Consider the following 16,364-nt stretch of genomic DNA (forward strand, 5'->3'; position numbering starts at 1 on the left):
CAAACCCACCCAGTTGTGTCATATATTTACACTGAATCTCCTCCCTGCCAATCAGGAAGCGGGTCATGTTATCTGAATAGTTATCCGAACCTGATCTCAATCCAGCACTGTGCACATCTGCAGCAGCTCTTCTCCCCTCTCCCCACTTTCATAGGCTTGTCTTAGAGCAGTGGGAGCCATTGGCTCCTGCTGTTGGCAGTCAAAACCTGTGAGCCGAGGTGAGCTGTATGTCTGAATAGATGCAAATATTAGTTTGGGATCGAGCATCCACGAGTGCCCACATAGGAACCGGCTTCCCAAGGGGCACTTGACAAGGGGAGGAGCCAGGAGTGCCTGCAGGGGACCCCAGAAGAAGAGGATCAGGGCTGCTTTGTGCAAAACCATTGCACAGAGAAGATAAGTATGACATGTTTATTATAAAAAAATTTAAAAAATAAAAATCTAAAACTTTGCAACCACTTTAAGGGGCTAAATGTAAGAGCTAAGTTCAGGGGCAAGGGTGGGACTAAATGCAAGATAAGCATTTATTTTCTGGCTTGGTGTTAGGGGGATGGGCTTAAGGCTAAAATTAAGGGTTACTATAAACCTCTGAGAATAGAAATATAGAGCTTACTATGACTATACTCTTACTTTTAAAAAGTGCAGTTGCCTGGTTCTTACGCTCATTTAGTAAGTTTAGTATGTTCTAAATCACAGAAGTTCTACATGTGTTCTCACTTTTACTGGTTACATGCTTGCTCAAGGTCAGTTCTTCAGAAAATACTGAATCCAGAGACAGCCAGGCAACTAGCATTTCCAGAAAGTGGTGCCCAGTGGTGGCCTCAATATCTCTTTCAGGTCATGTTTCTTTAGGAGAGGTTAAAGTCGAGTCCCCCCCCCTCCAAAAATTAAAAGTCAGTAGCTACACATACTGTAGCTGCTGACTTTTAATATTAGGAAACTTACCTGTCCTGGAATCCAGCGATGTTTCCATTGGCTGTCAGGTGCTGCTGCTGCCATTGCCGGTAAGGGAACCCAGCAGTGGCTTCACAGTCGGTTCCCTACTGTGCATGCGCGAAGCGCACTGCACTCTTTCACTGGCCCAGCAGCAGGGGAAGGAGGAGGGAGGCTGAACTTCTGACGTACTTTGCCGTGTTGGGGTCAGACGGAAGTGGCAAAAGGGTACCTGTCAAAAAAAGGTACCTGCTCCCCCCTCCTCCTGAAAGGTACCAAATGTGGCACCGGAGGGGGGGGGGGAGCATCAGATAAGCAGGATTTCCACTTTTGGATGGATTTCCGCTTTAAGTGTTAAAGGTTAATTTTCAGAGTAAGCTTGGGGGTTACATTTTAGTGTTAGGAGATGCGTTAAGAGTTAATGGGTAATATTCATGGTAAGCTAGTGAGTTATATTTCAGTGCTAGGGGACATGTTAAGTCTTAATTGTTAAGGGGGGTTTGGGGAATATGCTCATCTTGGAGGTTAAATTGTAATATTAGCAGAGAGGTTAATTAAAAAAACTCAGAGCCCCCACCCATATTTACAGAATATGATGCTATATGATATAATTTACATAATCTTATAATTAGTCTAAGGTGATCTTGTAATAATTCTTACCATATTCCATGGTTCCACTGAAGTCAACCCTTTGGTCTTCTTTTCACCTGCCCCACAAACAATCCTCTTCATTATAGGCCCCCTGAATATATCAAATAAGAGGGGGGCACCTACATTTCATGTTTTAAAGCTGAGTACTAACGGAGTTCAGCTTTTATCTCAAGGGTTAATTTATCCTATAGGTAATAATCATGAGTAACGGCAGGTTAAATATTAACAGTTTATTTTCATGGCATATCTTGGGGGTTATATTTAAATATTAGGATAAGCATCAAATGGCTAATTTTAGAAAGTAGGTAAAGTATATTTTTAAGGTTAAGGTTATGAGGAGGGAGTTTATTCCCATGGGCTATCTTGGGAGTGATATTTAGGTGTTTGCTTAAGCATTAAAGGGTTTATTTTAGGGAGTCAGTTAAATATGTTTTCAAGGTTTAAGTTTAAAGGAAGGAAAGATTAAGTGCCAACAGGTAATTTCCATGGAAAGCCTTTGGGATAGCATATATGTTGGGTTAAACATTAAATGGTTTATTTTACAGAGATGTTTAGGTATATTTTCAAGGTCAAAGTCATGAGGAGGGACAGGTTAACGTTTAAAAGTTTATTTCCATGAGATATCTTGGGGGTGATATTAGGGGGTTAGGTTAAGCAATAAATGGTTAACTTTTGGAAGCAGGTTAAGTATATTTTCAAGGTAATGGTTATGTGGAGGGGCAGTTTAAGTGTTATGCCCCGTACACACGGTCGGATTTCCCGACGGAAAATGTGTGATAGGACCTTGTTGTTGGAAATTCTCACCGTATGTAGGCTCCATCACACATTTTCCATCGGAATTTCCGACACACAAAGTTTGAGAGCTTGCTATAACATTTTCCGACAACAAAATCCGTTGTCGGAATTTCCGATCGTGTGTACACAAATCCGATGCACAAAGTGCTACGCATGCTCAGAATAAATAAAGAGATGAAAGCTATTGGCTACTGCCCCGTTTATAGTCCCGACGTACGTGTTTTACGTCACCGCGTTCAGAATGATCGGATTTTCCGACAACTTTGTGTGACCGTGTGTATGCAAGACAAGTTTGAGCCAACATCCGTTGGAAAAAATCCTAGGATTTTGTTGTCGGAATGTCCGATCAATGTCTGACCATGTGTACGGGACATTAGAGTGAAAGTAAGTGCTAGGGTAAGGACTGTCATAGGTGAAATTCAGGTTTGTACTTAGTGCTAAAATATCTATGTCCAAATACTATGGGGTGACTAACAATAATGTAAAAAATAATGCAAAAAGATGGAGCCGGCAACACTGTAATCTGTATGTATATTTATTGACTACATAAGAGTCGTAGCACCACCAATCTAAAAAGTAACATACCATATGTATACTGTGTGTGTATATATATATGTATATACAGCATATAGTATGTACTGTATATATATATATATATATATATATATATATATATATATATATATATATATATATATTATATATATATATATAAAATTTATTTATTTATATATAGGAAATGTAAGAAGCTCTGTTACATTTGTATTGCTGTTCGTGTCTCCCAGAGGGAGAAAAACTGAATGCTCATCTTATGTTACAGGACAAAGAATAATTGAAAATATACTTAAACCAGAGCTTTTGTTTCCATTCATCAGGCACAAAATACTGTTATTCTAACTGTTAGTTTACAAAGAATGATATTCCTGCTCTGAATTTCACTGAAGACTGACAAAGCATGCATGGTGTTTGTAAATATGTCATGCTTGAAATTTTTAAATAGGAAAACCTTTTGACAGCTTAATTGCTGTAGACAGCATATGGTGCAGAAAACATGATCTGACTGTTCTCCGCTTTTGGTAAAGCCTCTCCTCCCTCTCAATTTTCACTTGTCTTTCATACATGGCTATGAATTGTGCCAAGACGTTCAGTGAACAGGATAGGGTCAGAGCAGGAAAGACATCTGCAGAAGGCACATGTGCAAAGGCTGCTTTCTGTTTTTATTGTTGGCATTTCATCGCAGAGTCACATTTCCCACCTGTCACCACAAGGGGTATGCAGGACACATTGTGAATGTGAAGCTTCAGCAACCAAGCTGATCAGGAAGGAGGGGTGGGGAGCAGGCTGACAGTTTAGCCCTTCAGTGATGGTGTGAAATAGGAGAGATCCTTGCTTGCCATAAGAAGCTGCTGCTGCTGCTGATGCTGTTGCTAGTGATGCAGCTGCTGTATTAGGAAGAAGCAGCATCCACATCAGCCAGAGGCTCTGGGGCTGTCAGAAGATACAGGCTGGGCTGTTTGTCTGAGTTGTCTGCCGACTGGAAATCACTGCTAGACAGCAGAGTCTAGGAGGCAAAGGGCAAGTGCTGAACACACAAGTGCTGAGCACTGCTACAAGGGAAGAATCTAATACTTTTTTTCTGCTCGTGTGGATATAAGGATGTATTTTGTCCCAGCACCAGTCTTTCTCAAGCTGTTAATTTTGTCCTTGCTTCCTAACAAGATCACAGCGTTGGCAGGGAGTAAATGTAAGTATAACAAATGTTTTACACTCTCAAATCTGATTTGTGTTAATTGAATGTGTCATGCTGTGATTACAACTGCTGTCCAAATGCTGAAACATTTACAGTGCTAGCAAGACAATCGGTACAGATTCTAGTGCAGGGTCTGCTGCAGACATGGAAAGCTAACTTACTTCTCCCAAGCCATCTCAGTGCTACTGTATAGAAAAAGTTTCACCCATGTGCATATATGATAGCGGTATGTTTTATGCAGAATTCTGGATGGAAGATGTGTGCACTGCAGTGCTTCTCTAATTACAGATCCTATTTTGTGGAGGGGAAAAAAAGTGATGGATTTTTATTTTATTTTTTTAAGCCAGCATCACTTTTGCTTTTAGAATTCACTAAATTGCAGCCTTGTAGCAAACTGCAAAAATGAATCTTGCCCTGGGAGAACAGTGATGCCTATCACATTAATTCCTCCCCCTTCCCAAAAAAGAAAGAATAATGGAATTGTGAAACCAACGGGGGACAGAAAACTGACACACAAACTGCAGATGGGAACAACTCACTATTAGTGGAGGTTAAAAACTGTGTGTGTGATATATAGATATAGATATATAGATATATATATAGAGAGAGCTCTTTTTCTCTCTCTCTCTCTCTCTCTCTCTCTCTCTCTCTCTCTCTCTCTCTCTCTCTATATATATATATATATATATATATATATATATATATATATATATATATGCAATATATGTATTTGTGCATGTGTGTATATATTTATATATAGATATAGATATATCTATCTATATCTATATATAAATATCTATCTATAGATAGATAGATAGATAGATAGATAGATAGATAGATAGATAGATAGATAGATAGATATACAGATATCTATCTATCTATCTATCTATCTATCTATCTATCTATCTATCTATCTTATATATATTAGTATTTGCCTTCAATGTATGTCTTTTCTGTTGCACACAACTGAGCTGAAGTTTCCGTGAAGTATATAGAGTAGGTGTTTGCTGTTTGCTGTCTTCGTGTTGTTTTAAAACTCTGATCTACACAGTATATGGATAATATAAAAATACCATTAAATAATTAAGACAAACCTTGTGTTAAGGATTGCCATTTGTTGGGTAGTGATGATAATCCATATAGCTCCTAACATTCTCTACTAAGCATAAATGACAGCATTTATTTCATGTGGGGGTTGCACAAAGCAGGAGGTAGTAAATTGCACTGAATTGCACTAAAGAGGCTGAAATATGCAATCCTTTGCAAGCTTAAAGCTTTTTTTTGTGAATCTCAGCTGCTTTTCCCTAGCTTTAAAACAAAGCTGTGAAAATCCCATCAGTCGCTGTGCTGAGTCGTCTTACATCTTCCAAATATGTATCAAAACAAGAACTGAGTATAGATGCATTCTCTTTCATTGCTGGTGCTTTTTACCCATCCATATCCATGGGTGTAAGACAAAGTGAAATTGATCTGCTACTCATCTGGTTTAATGTATTATGCAGTGGGATTTCATATGGTCTTTCAGCACCAATGTGCATTTTGTTTAAATACCATAGGCATTTCAACATTATTTGACTTCATATGTAATAAAGCATAGCATGGAATTGAGCTGAGTGGATTGTGAATGTGCTGTGTAGCCTGTTAAGAAAATCTATCCTGCTGCATCAAGGTATTTAGAAAGCACTAGAGGTCACTCTAACAATTTAATAAGCACAAGAATGGTAGCAGCACAGGGAATCAAATATTAAAAAGCAACAAAGTGCCTAGAACTGAAGAACATAACAAATTCAAAGCAAAATGCTGTTCAAAGTAAGTTACAGCATGCATGACATAATATATAAATATATCTTCTGCAATACAGAAACCATCATGCAAAAAGTGAGGAAACGCTTTCATTCTTAAAATGAACAGTGAGTCATGTTTAACGTGAAATACATTTTCTAGTCTCAGCATGTGTTATGAATTCAGCAAAGTTGTTATTACTGATATTTAAACACATGGATGAACAATATCCATTCCTTAATAATAAATATTTCCATTTTGTTTTTAAACATTCAGTGAAAATGTGATTGGACACATTTTGTTAAACAGGTTTTTTTTTTTTACTTCAAACGGATGAAAAGGTTGAATGTTTGAAATCGAAATTAAAAGAATTAAATTAAAAATAAATTAAATTAATAAAATAAAAATGTAAAAAAAATGTAGAAATCAACCCCAATATGCGTATCAACTCAATTTCCTAACTTTAAAAACTCAGATGTGTAATGAATATTTGTTTGACTTAGTAACTACTTAGCCAATGACTAACTGATAACTTCAAGGTTTTCCTAATATGAGTTATTCTTAAACATAACATGCAACTGGGTTCCTGAAATTGTGCTATTTACACTACCACACAGCAGGTAAAAGGTATTTCATAGATAACCTTTAAAAAAAAGTGGAATGGAAAGTTTATTGAAAGGCTTTAATGTAGCCACACACAGAATATTATAGACCAAGTACACAAAACCAAAACAGAAAGTCTAAAAAAGTTTTGAGGTAACAGCTACATAGTTGATGAGCTTGTTTTATCTGTGTCAGGTTCTGAAATAGTAAATCAGTCAGTCAGTAAATCAGCTTCTGGCTGGTAGCCTGAAACTGGGTCATGAAACACTAATAGATTTGAGGTGCAATGTTTTCTCTGCTCAAAGAACACTGGATCAGGCACAATAAAATGGATGGAATTGACATGAACGTTCAACCAAATATTTGTTTTTAAAAGAATTTGTTTTTGAAAAATTTTCAGAAGCCTATTCCTTTCTTGCTGCAGTAGACACAGAATACAGATACTGGGGATCTTAATCTAAAAGTTGTTTTTTCTCATTTTCTTTATGTCAGTTGGGCATCTTTTTTTTAACAGAAATGTGCTTAGTATTTCTAAGTTCTCTTATTATCTCACCAAATAAACATCAGTGGAATGCAACAGCACAATAGTCTGCAAATGTTTTTTTTTTTTTTTTTATAGTAGAGCTATGTAATAATGCTGGGTTAAAATGTAATGTAACTAAAGGGTTGTATAATCCAGCTTGGCTATAAAACAGTCATTCATAACAGTGTGAGAGGCATACTCGATAAAAAAAACGATAAAAAAATCAACAAATCAACACAACTCAGCTGAGCACTTCACAGCTAAAATTAAAACATTGCAAATGACCTGTGAAGAACCGTATAGATTTTTGCCCAAAGTGTGTCTAAATCCTAAACTTTTTTTGTTTTGGATAGAGTGATGAGGGTTTAGCACTTCTGTAAGTTTTTTTATGCTAGATCTCTATGTGTCCTGGTGGCTGCTATCACCATAACTGAAAGCGAGAGTGCAACATTTTGAGTTGCCACCAAAACAGCAATAGAGGAGAAATCTTTCAATGGGAACCCAATAAGGTTGATTTACTAAAAATCAGATGTTAAAAACATTTGTGACAGTACAGGCCATATTTGTCTTGATTGATTTGCTCTTATGTTGAATAGAGTATGGAAGGCTTAAAACCTTGACATTTTTTTACATCTGCCTCAGTTAGGGAGATTCTGTTCATTGCCTGTCCTGTAGACATTAGGATTGATTTACTAAAGTTGTATAGTGCAAAATATGGCGCAGCTGTGTATGGTAGCCAATCCGCTTCTAACTCTAGCTTGTTCAATTAAGCATTGACAAAAAAAAAAAACTGGAAGCTGATTGGTTTCTATGCAGAGCTGCACCAGATTTTGCACCCTCCAACTTTAGTGAATCAATCCTAAAGTCTACAGGACAGGAAATGAAGAAAATCTCCCTAACTGGAGACAGACGTAAAAAAAAGTCAAGGTTTTAAGCCTTCCGCACTCTATCCAACATAAGAGCAAATTAAACAAGACAAATGTGGCCAGTACTATCACAAATTATTTTAACACCTGATATTTAGTAAATCAACCTTATTGGGTTCCCATTGAAAGATTTCTCCTCTATTGCTGTTTTGGTGGCACCTCAAAATGTTGCACTCTCACTTTCAGTTATGGTGACAGCAGCCACCAGGACACATAGAGAGGGTGAACATCTAGCATAAAAAAACTTACAGAAGTGTTAAACCCTCATCACTCTATCTGGAGCTTTCTCCCAAAGATCCTTACTCATATCCTCTGCCCCAAAAACATTGAGCCACATCCCAGGCATAGTAAATGTGTGCAATCTTCTATTTCTGGCTACCTACTCCTGGGCACTAAGGGGTGCATGCATGACCATAGTGGTGAGTGGATTCTAATAGACCTTCAACAGGGGTCATGACCAAGATCCTGAGAGGGTATCTCTGTCAGTTTCTACTAATGCTCTGGAAAAATGACCTGTGGTATTAACCAAAAATTAATTTTTTTTTTGGATGAGCCTACACTTTGCAAGTATGCTCATAAAAGGAGAACTATGAATACTTTTTAAGAAGTACCTATATGCTGATGTTTTTATATGACTGTTTCTCCTTCCTTTTTGTATCTTTGTTGATTCAGTATCTGTCATTCATAGAAGCTGTTATTGACCCAAAAGTGACTAGGAATAGATTGGGTCTAAAATGGGTTAATATGATGTTATAATACCAGTATTTATAAGCATTTTAGCCTTGTTTAGCCAAACTTTTAATGACGGTTTTAATCAAACTGTAAATACAGTGTCCATTAGAGCATAGAGTATTCTGGGAAGGGGTGTGACAAGCTTTAGTACCAGACTATTAATGGTCACTGAAGTTCAACTTAAAATGCTATGTATGCAGTTGGCATTGGTCTACAACATGATGTATAATGAATATGAGTACAATGTCTAGCATGATGGATTCTGTGCAGATATGTACACATTGTGAACTCCAAATAATGAATATTTTTTGTTATTTTAAAATGCCATGTATAGATTTGTCATGTTTCCAGCAAGATGTGTAATGGGATGTGCCTTTTAACATTATAGTGCATCTAAACTTTTTATTCAGCAAGTATAATTGGAGTGTTTACCCATTTAAACTTTAATTTTCCACATATTGTTGGAGGGAAAAAAACTGTGAATCAATTACCCATTTCTTTGAAATGCAGATGTCAATGCAATTCCCTTCACTAAACACAGACATTACAATTCTTCTGCTGACTATGAACTTTTGTAAATTAAAGCCATTTTGCTGAGATGAGCCTCCATCTGACATTGACTTTGTGTCTATCATAATGCCAATACCTTAAAGAAAAGGGTTCTTTCCTCTGTAGAACTCTCTTTTGCCAGTAAATTTCATTTTTGCGTTCTCAGATTTCAGTCAATGTCATGCATTAAAGTATTCTTGGCCTCTGGTGCAGATTGTATATGTTTAGTCATGTGGCCCTTGGAGCAAAAGATTTAGTTTAGTAAGCATAAGGTTTTAATAAGAATTTTGCTTGTGTAATATATGTAAGACAAGCTAGAATGGTAAGGTACATAGCATAGAAAATAGATGAAATATCACACCTGCTAAAATGCTATATAGATGTAAAATATCCCTTTAACCAATAACTCCACAATTTGATACAACTATTATAACCGTGAAGCTTAATTTGTTGTGATAATGTTCTTCAAAAGGAAAAAATCAGCTCATTTCCCCAAGAGGTACCATCCTAACAAAGGTACAACTACAAGGAGCCTCTAAACAGGCTTGTATGTGCTCCTTGTATATTCACAGAACTTCCATATATAGTCATTTTAATTTAGAAAATATATAGTGTCGGCAAAAAAATGCCTAAGCAGTGTCCATAGAAATGAGATGATCTTGACTTAATCCAAGATGATCTAACAGAGAAATTATCAGGATGTAGGAACATGTCCAGTTTGGGACCTCTGCTAACATCCTATAAAAAAAACAGTCTCTGGGAATTTGGGTGTTGTTCTGAGGTGGGCATGAAGAGTGGGAAACATGTTTGTGTCATATGGAAAAATGATATTCAAAATAGTGAAAATATATAGTCCTATACAGAGGAATGTCCAACAATCACACGGTGAATAACGTGAATATCTTCAATATTTCATATGTTGTTAGGTGAAAATTCAAATAAGACAAATCTATGTGGTGAAATGCTTACCAGAAAGTAAGCCAAACAGGCGAGTGGCTTATAACCCAGGCGTTTTTTTATTTTTATTTTCTGTATTGGTGTATCTCACTTATAACCGCAGCTTTTTTCTTATTTTCTAAGCGCAGTTTTTTATTTTATTTCTATGTTTGTGTCGTCATTACCATCTTGTATCTAAAGGTCTATCGTCTGTTTTACTTAGGTTTCATTCTTTACAATGTGTATGCAATAGTTCACCTGGATCATATTATATAGTTCCAAATACAGCAGAGAAAATATTATTTACAGTTAGTTCTCCTAAATTTTCCTTGACCAGTCAATGCTAGTGTTTTGTGTTTTTCAAAGGAAAAATGGCAACAAAATGTAATTTGTATTTTTCCTTATTTTTATGTTTTAAAGAGAATGTAAAATAAAAACATCTAATTCCCTCCAGTTAATCTTCAAGGGGGACCTCTTAATAATATACAACTCTCAGCACATTAACTAGAGCAAAGGACAATCCCTTTTCTGACATCAGCTGTGCTGGGACATGTGGGTGATTAGGTGAAGGGCTGTCATAGATACATTCTTAGTTCAGTTAGTGTTTATTGCAGTACTTACCTTCAAAATCAGTCAGTTTCAGAGTGGCTGATTTTAGAAAAGGACTAAGGTCCAGTTTATTAAGGTACTAAGTTCACATGGGGGCCATTGATCCCTGGGTTGATGTCCTCCTTGATTTATTTAAACTCAGTTCAATGTACCTATCAGGCGTGAAAGTATTGATGGGATACCAGTGTTAGAAGGTCACATTTTGTCACAGGAGAGATGATAGGAAATTAGCGATATCAATAAAATCCTTTTCTCTGTGCTTAATGTAATTTTATGTTGGATCATTTAATGAATTGATGTAAATTTCTAGATAAGGAATGTCATTACATTGAGTGAACTATAATAAATATTGTCATCTCATATTTAATTTTAATTAACATGTAGTATCATTCCATTTACTGTAAAATGACTAAATTTGCAAAAGAAAAATTAACAGCAGATTTTGATAGTGTAAATAAGACATGCCACTTAAAGTATATCTATGCTTTCAATGACTATTAGATTTAATTGTATTTTTTCTTTTTAATTAGACCTTAGTACATTAAAGTGTATGCGTAGCCATTGTTTCTATTTTTGCATAGGGTAGGAAGGGTTAAAACCACTAGTAGGTTACTTTTCACTGCCTGTGTCCTGCTGGGTAGATTTCCCTTTACTGCCTATCTTGGAGATTAAACAGGAAGTGAGATGAAATCTCTCCAAAGTTGGGAGAATTCCCACTTTAGACCATGTGTACCAGAAAATGTGTCTCCATTGGAAGATTCCCTCTCCCCTCTTGCTCTTATCACAGCTCTAAACTTTGGACCTCTGCTTATGTTTTGTCTAATGCCTGTCTAAATGTGTGTATGTTGGTGTTCTCAGGCATGGGAATGGCACCCCAAGGCACCTTTACAATGAACCTGAAAAATGCAGTAGGTCCATTATTTGGTCAGTTGTAGTGTGTTAGGCCAGCCTTTCTAATGATTGGGCTGTCTTAACACACATTGTAGTCTCAATGTAATAAGCATTACCACTTATGCATATAACACTGTGCAAAAGGCCACCCTGGTGTGACAAAGCCATACATTTATTGGGAAAAAAAGTCAATGAGTGTATTTTTAAAGCAAGGAACGTAGCATTCACCAAACACTCACAGGTGGATAATCATTCATTGTCATTTAAAACACATGCATTTGGAATATTTGCCTGCAGGGAACATTTGGTGAATGTCACATCCACTGCTTTAAAAAACATACCTCCAAAATGAAAAAAGACTATCTTAACTAATTTTTCCAATGACTGATTTCTGATATTGAGCTGCATCCCACAAATAAACTGTTGAGCTTGGCCATAATATTCTTTGCTAAGGCTCATGAATGTCTGTAAGGATATTCAAGCAACAGAACACCATTTCTGGTAATGACTGATCAGGTCTATTCTGCAGAAAGAGTGTTATAGTGGTCATGGATGGCCAAATGAAGAAATATTTGCAATGATCAGAAAAGAATCAGGTAATCTGAGGTACCTGTAGAGGAATAACACATATTTTTAAACTTCTTTAGTGCTCTCACAGCAAGTCAGTTTCTGGAATAGTTTGGATAAAAGCTTTCGTGCATTTTCTCAACTTCATTTAGTTTCAAATGTATATAAATATAACACCATCAGTTTAGTGCTCTTTCAGTAATGCTTTCATTAATGCATTTTCTTCTTTTTATGGATGCAATCTGTTGGTGTGTGGTGTGTGCTATGTGTACTGTAAATGACGTTTCATATTTTTCTGTTTTATTGATTAAATATTTATTGTACTAATAATTTAAAACACTATGTCTGATATTAATAAAGCAATATTTGAAATTGCTGGCTATTTTTCTTAGCAGGAAATGACTTACTTGGAAAAAATTGACTTAACCTATAAAGGTGTTTAAAGGTGAACCCTGTAGGGTTGGTGTAGAGATAAAAACTATGGGACTGATTCACTAAAACTGGAAAATGCAAAATCTGGTGAAGCTGTGCATGGTAGCCAATCAGCTTCTAACTTCAGCTTGTTCAATTAAAGTGGTTCTAAAGGCAGAAGCTTTGCTCTATGCATTAAGATGAAAAAACCTTCTGTGTGCAGCAGCCTCCCTCAGCCCCCCTAATACTTCCTGAGCTCTATCTTGAACCAGCAATGTTGCATGGGAACCGCAGCTGCCCTGGACTTTCCCTCCTGAGCCATTGGCTCTTGCTGCTGTCGATCAAAGTCAGTGAGCCAATGAGGAGAGAGGGGGGCGGGGTCAAGCCATGGCTCCATGTCTGAATGGGCAGTTACTCGGCTTTGGTGCCCTTAAAGCAAGCTGCTTGCTGTGGGGGCACTTGGCAGGAGGGAGGGGCCAGGAGCGCCGGCGAGGGACCCGAGAAGGGACGGATATGGGCTGCTCTGTGCAAAACCACTGCACAGAGCAGGTAAGTATAACATGTTTGTTATTTTTAAACAAAAAAACAAGCCTTTAACCACCTGCCGACCAGCCGCTGCAGTTGTACTGCGGCAAAATGGCACGGCTGGGTGAAACGACATTGTGTATTGTCGCTTCACCCTGTGGCCACTAGGGGGCGCGCGCGCACCCTCTGCTCGCTCCCCGAGCCGATGCGAGTGCCCAGTGGTCTAGATCCCCGCTGGGCTCCCGCCATTGCTCGGGGCACACGGAGAACCCGGAACTGTGTGTGTGTAAACACACAGTTTCCGGTTCTCTGAGGGGAGAACTGACAGATCGTCTGTTCATACAGAGTATGAACAGCGATCTATTAGCTTCCCTGCACAGTCCCCATCCCCCTTCAGTTAGAACATAAACTAGGACACACATTAACCCCTTCACTACCCCTAGTGTTAACCCCTTCACTGCCAGTGACATTTTTACAGTAATCAATGCATTTTTAATCGCACTGATCGCTGCATTAATGCCAATGGTGTCAAAATTGTCCAACGTGTCCGCCATAATGTCGCAGTTATAATAAAAATCACTGATTGCCACCATTACTAGTAAAAAAATAATTATCAATAAAAATGCCATAAAACTATTGGCCTAAACTGAGGAAAAAAAATGTTTTTTTTTAATATATTTTTGGGGGATATTTATTATAGCAAAAAGTAAAAAAATAATGCGATTTTTTCTAAATTGTCTCTCTTTTTTTGTTTATAGTGCAAAAAATAAAAAACACAGAGGTGATCAAATACCACCAAAAGAAATCTCTATTTGTGGGAAAAAAAGGATGTCAATTTTGTTTGGGAGCCACGTCGCACGACTGCACAATTGTCAGTTAAAGCGATGCAGTGCCGAATCGCAAAAAGTGCTCTGGTCTTTGGCCAGCCAAATGGTCCAGGGCTGAAACTTAATATCACTTTAAGCTTTGACCAAAAAAAAAAAAACCCTTGAAGCTGATTGGTTCATCAGATTTTTCAGAAGCCATGGATCTTTGGAAGTGGTGTTGAGGAGAAGCGCCATTAACCTGACCTCTCCCTAAAGGGAAGCAAGTAGGTTAGGACGCCCTTCTTTTTGAGCTATTAAACTGGTCTTTATGACCGTTAGTGAAACGTACACCATCACATTTTATTGTTTTACATGTAACTGCAAGAACAATTTAACTACCCTGAAATGTACTGCTGTAAAGATACCGCTGGTAAAAATAAATAAAAATGTCAAATTGACTCTGGGAAAAATTAGTACTTTTGTTTTGTTCAGTGTAGTGTTTGTAGTTATGCCAGGAATATCCTAGTCACAAAGATCATAGCATGATTTTACTTAACTATGAAAAATAAAGACATATTGTAAAGACAAAAAAAAATAAAAAAATATAATTTTGCCCATGCTGAGAACTTTTTTTTAAACAAATAACATAATAGCCACTTTTGTGGGTCTTAGCTCTAGTGATGAAACAGGAATAAATAATGAGAAAGTGGCATTTAGAAATATACATCCGAAGGAACAATTTACTGAATTAAACTAAAAAAAAATAATGAGCTACAAAAAGTATATCAAAATAGCATTGGAATATTGATATTGCATATTATTACCTATCTACAAGGACACCCACATAATTTTCTATCCATACTTCTCTTAGAGTTCTGCAGTGCAACCTGCATGCAAATTTCCAGCGGGCAAATGGAGATCTTTAGTGGAAACCTGTTCTTGATAAGCCCTCTCAAAGGATATGAGAAGTGCTTTACTAACTATAAGAGCTGTGAAAATCATTTTTTTACGGGAACTAGTTCAGCAGATACAGCTGATTCTATTAAAAAAAAAAAAAAAAAAACAATACCTCTGATGAACCCAGGTGGTGAAACATTTTAGATTTAAGGAATTAGTTATGTTGTAGGGTTATTGTTATGTTGGGGTAGTCTCAACGCTATTCTATTGAGTTTCTGGTGCTGGATTTCATTTATGTTCTTCCTCAAGTCATGTCTTACAACCACAGATTTTTGTATTGCACATTTTGGAAAAACTTATGATCAAATATGTGACAAGTTGCTGCTCCTTGTTGCTCAAGACCCTGGCTTATCAAAACTTTGCCTGTATGTATGGCAAACTCAATGTAGTTTTTAGACACGCCTATATTATTGTTTTCTTAATAAAAATATTATTGCAAAAATAATGGATAGGGATTGTTTTGACAGGTAACTTATGCCAGGATATACATTCCTGGTCTCCATAAATTTCAGGAAGAATTGTGGATTATGTGAGGTCTGGGTTTATCTGCCTTATCAACCTGAGTCAAGCTGCTTACTAAGGAAGGTTCTGCTTCATGGATGTGCTTAGAAGAGTTCAAGGAGAATGTAAATTGCAACATCTTCTCTAGCAATCTCAGCTCTGAATTTATGGAGTAAATGCCAAGTAAAGCCTATAAAACAGCTCTGCCAAGATCCTTCTGTGGTACATAACAAACTACACAGAAAACAAAGTAGTTTCTAAAAGATATGACATGCTGAAAGATATGCCCAAAAGGGTAATCTTTCTCCATTGCCCACTTCCAATGTCTTGGTTTATACTAGGGTTGATTTACTAAAACTGGAGAGTACAAAATCTAATGCAGCTGTGCATGGTGGCCAATCAGCGTCTAACTTCAGCTTGTTCAACTAAGCTTTGACAACAATGGAAGCTAATTGTATGCAGAGTTGCACCAGATTTTGCACTCTCCAGTTTTAGTAAATCAACCACATAGGGTTGATTCACTAAAACGGGAGAGTGCAAAATCTTTTTGCTGCTCCTAGTAGAAACCAATCAGCTTTCAGTTTTATTTTATTTTTTGTCAAAGCTTAATTGGACAAGCTGAAGTTAGAAGCTGATTGACTACCATGTACAGCTGCATCAGATTTTGCACTCTCCAGTTTTAGTAAATCAACTCCACAGTGTCTTTGTGTGGATGCACAGCCCCCTTGCTAGAGACAAGGCTCTGCTTCCTCATGTCAGAGCCTTCAGCAAGGAGTACAGTGAGCAGCACTGTAGTGATATCACCAAATTTCATTACAAATCTCCAAAAAACTAGCAGTCAGAGTAAACAGTGTCTGCGTATATAGCTGTAGGCATAGGATTGTCTAGGCACATTTATATACCAGTGCACTGTTGTT

The 16,364-nt window shown here is 37.1% G+C and overlaps 1 protein-coding gene across 2 annotated transcripts in view; it reads left to right on the forward strand.

The window, feature by feature from the left end:
- Positions 1-3,483: 3,483 nt before the first annotated feature.
- The window catches only part of CNTNAP4 (contactin associated protein family member 4), a 634,720-nt gene continuing 621,839 nt past the window's right edge, over positions 3,484-16,364 (forward strand). Inside the window, exon 1 of one of the 2 annotated variants that reach the window (XM_073632963.1) lies at positions 3,484-4,123. Coding sequence is in view for 1 of the 2 variants with exons in the window: in XM_073632962.1 (XP_073489063.1) it covers positions 4,036-4,123 (88 nt within the window). In the remaining variant the exon portion in view is untranslated. The remainder of the gene's footprint in view (positions 4,124-16,364) is intronic. The other variant, XM_073632962.1, reaches the window with a different exon arrangement.

Source organism: Aquarana catesbeiana, linkage group LG01 (genome assembly GCF_042186555.1).
Source record: "Aquarana catesbeiana isolate 2022-GZ linkage group LG01, ASM4218655v1, whole genome shotgun sequence".
In the NCBI taxonomy this organism is placed as follows: domain Eukaryota; kingdom Metazoa; phylum Chordata; class Amphibia; order Anura; family Ranidae; genus Aquarana; species Aquarana catesbeiana.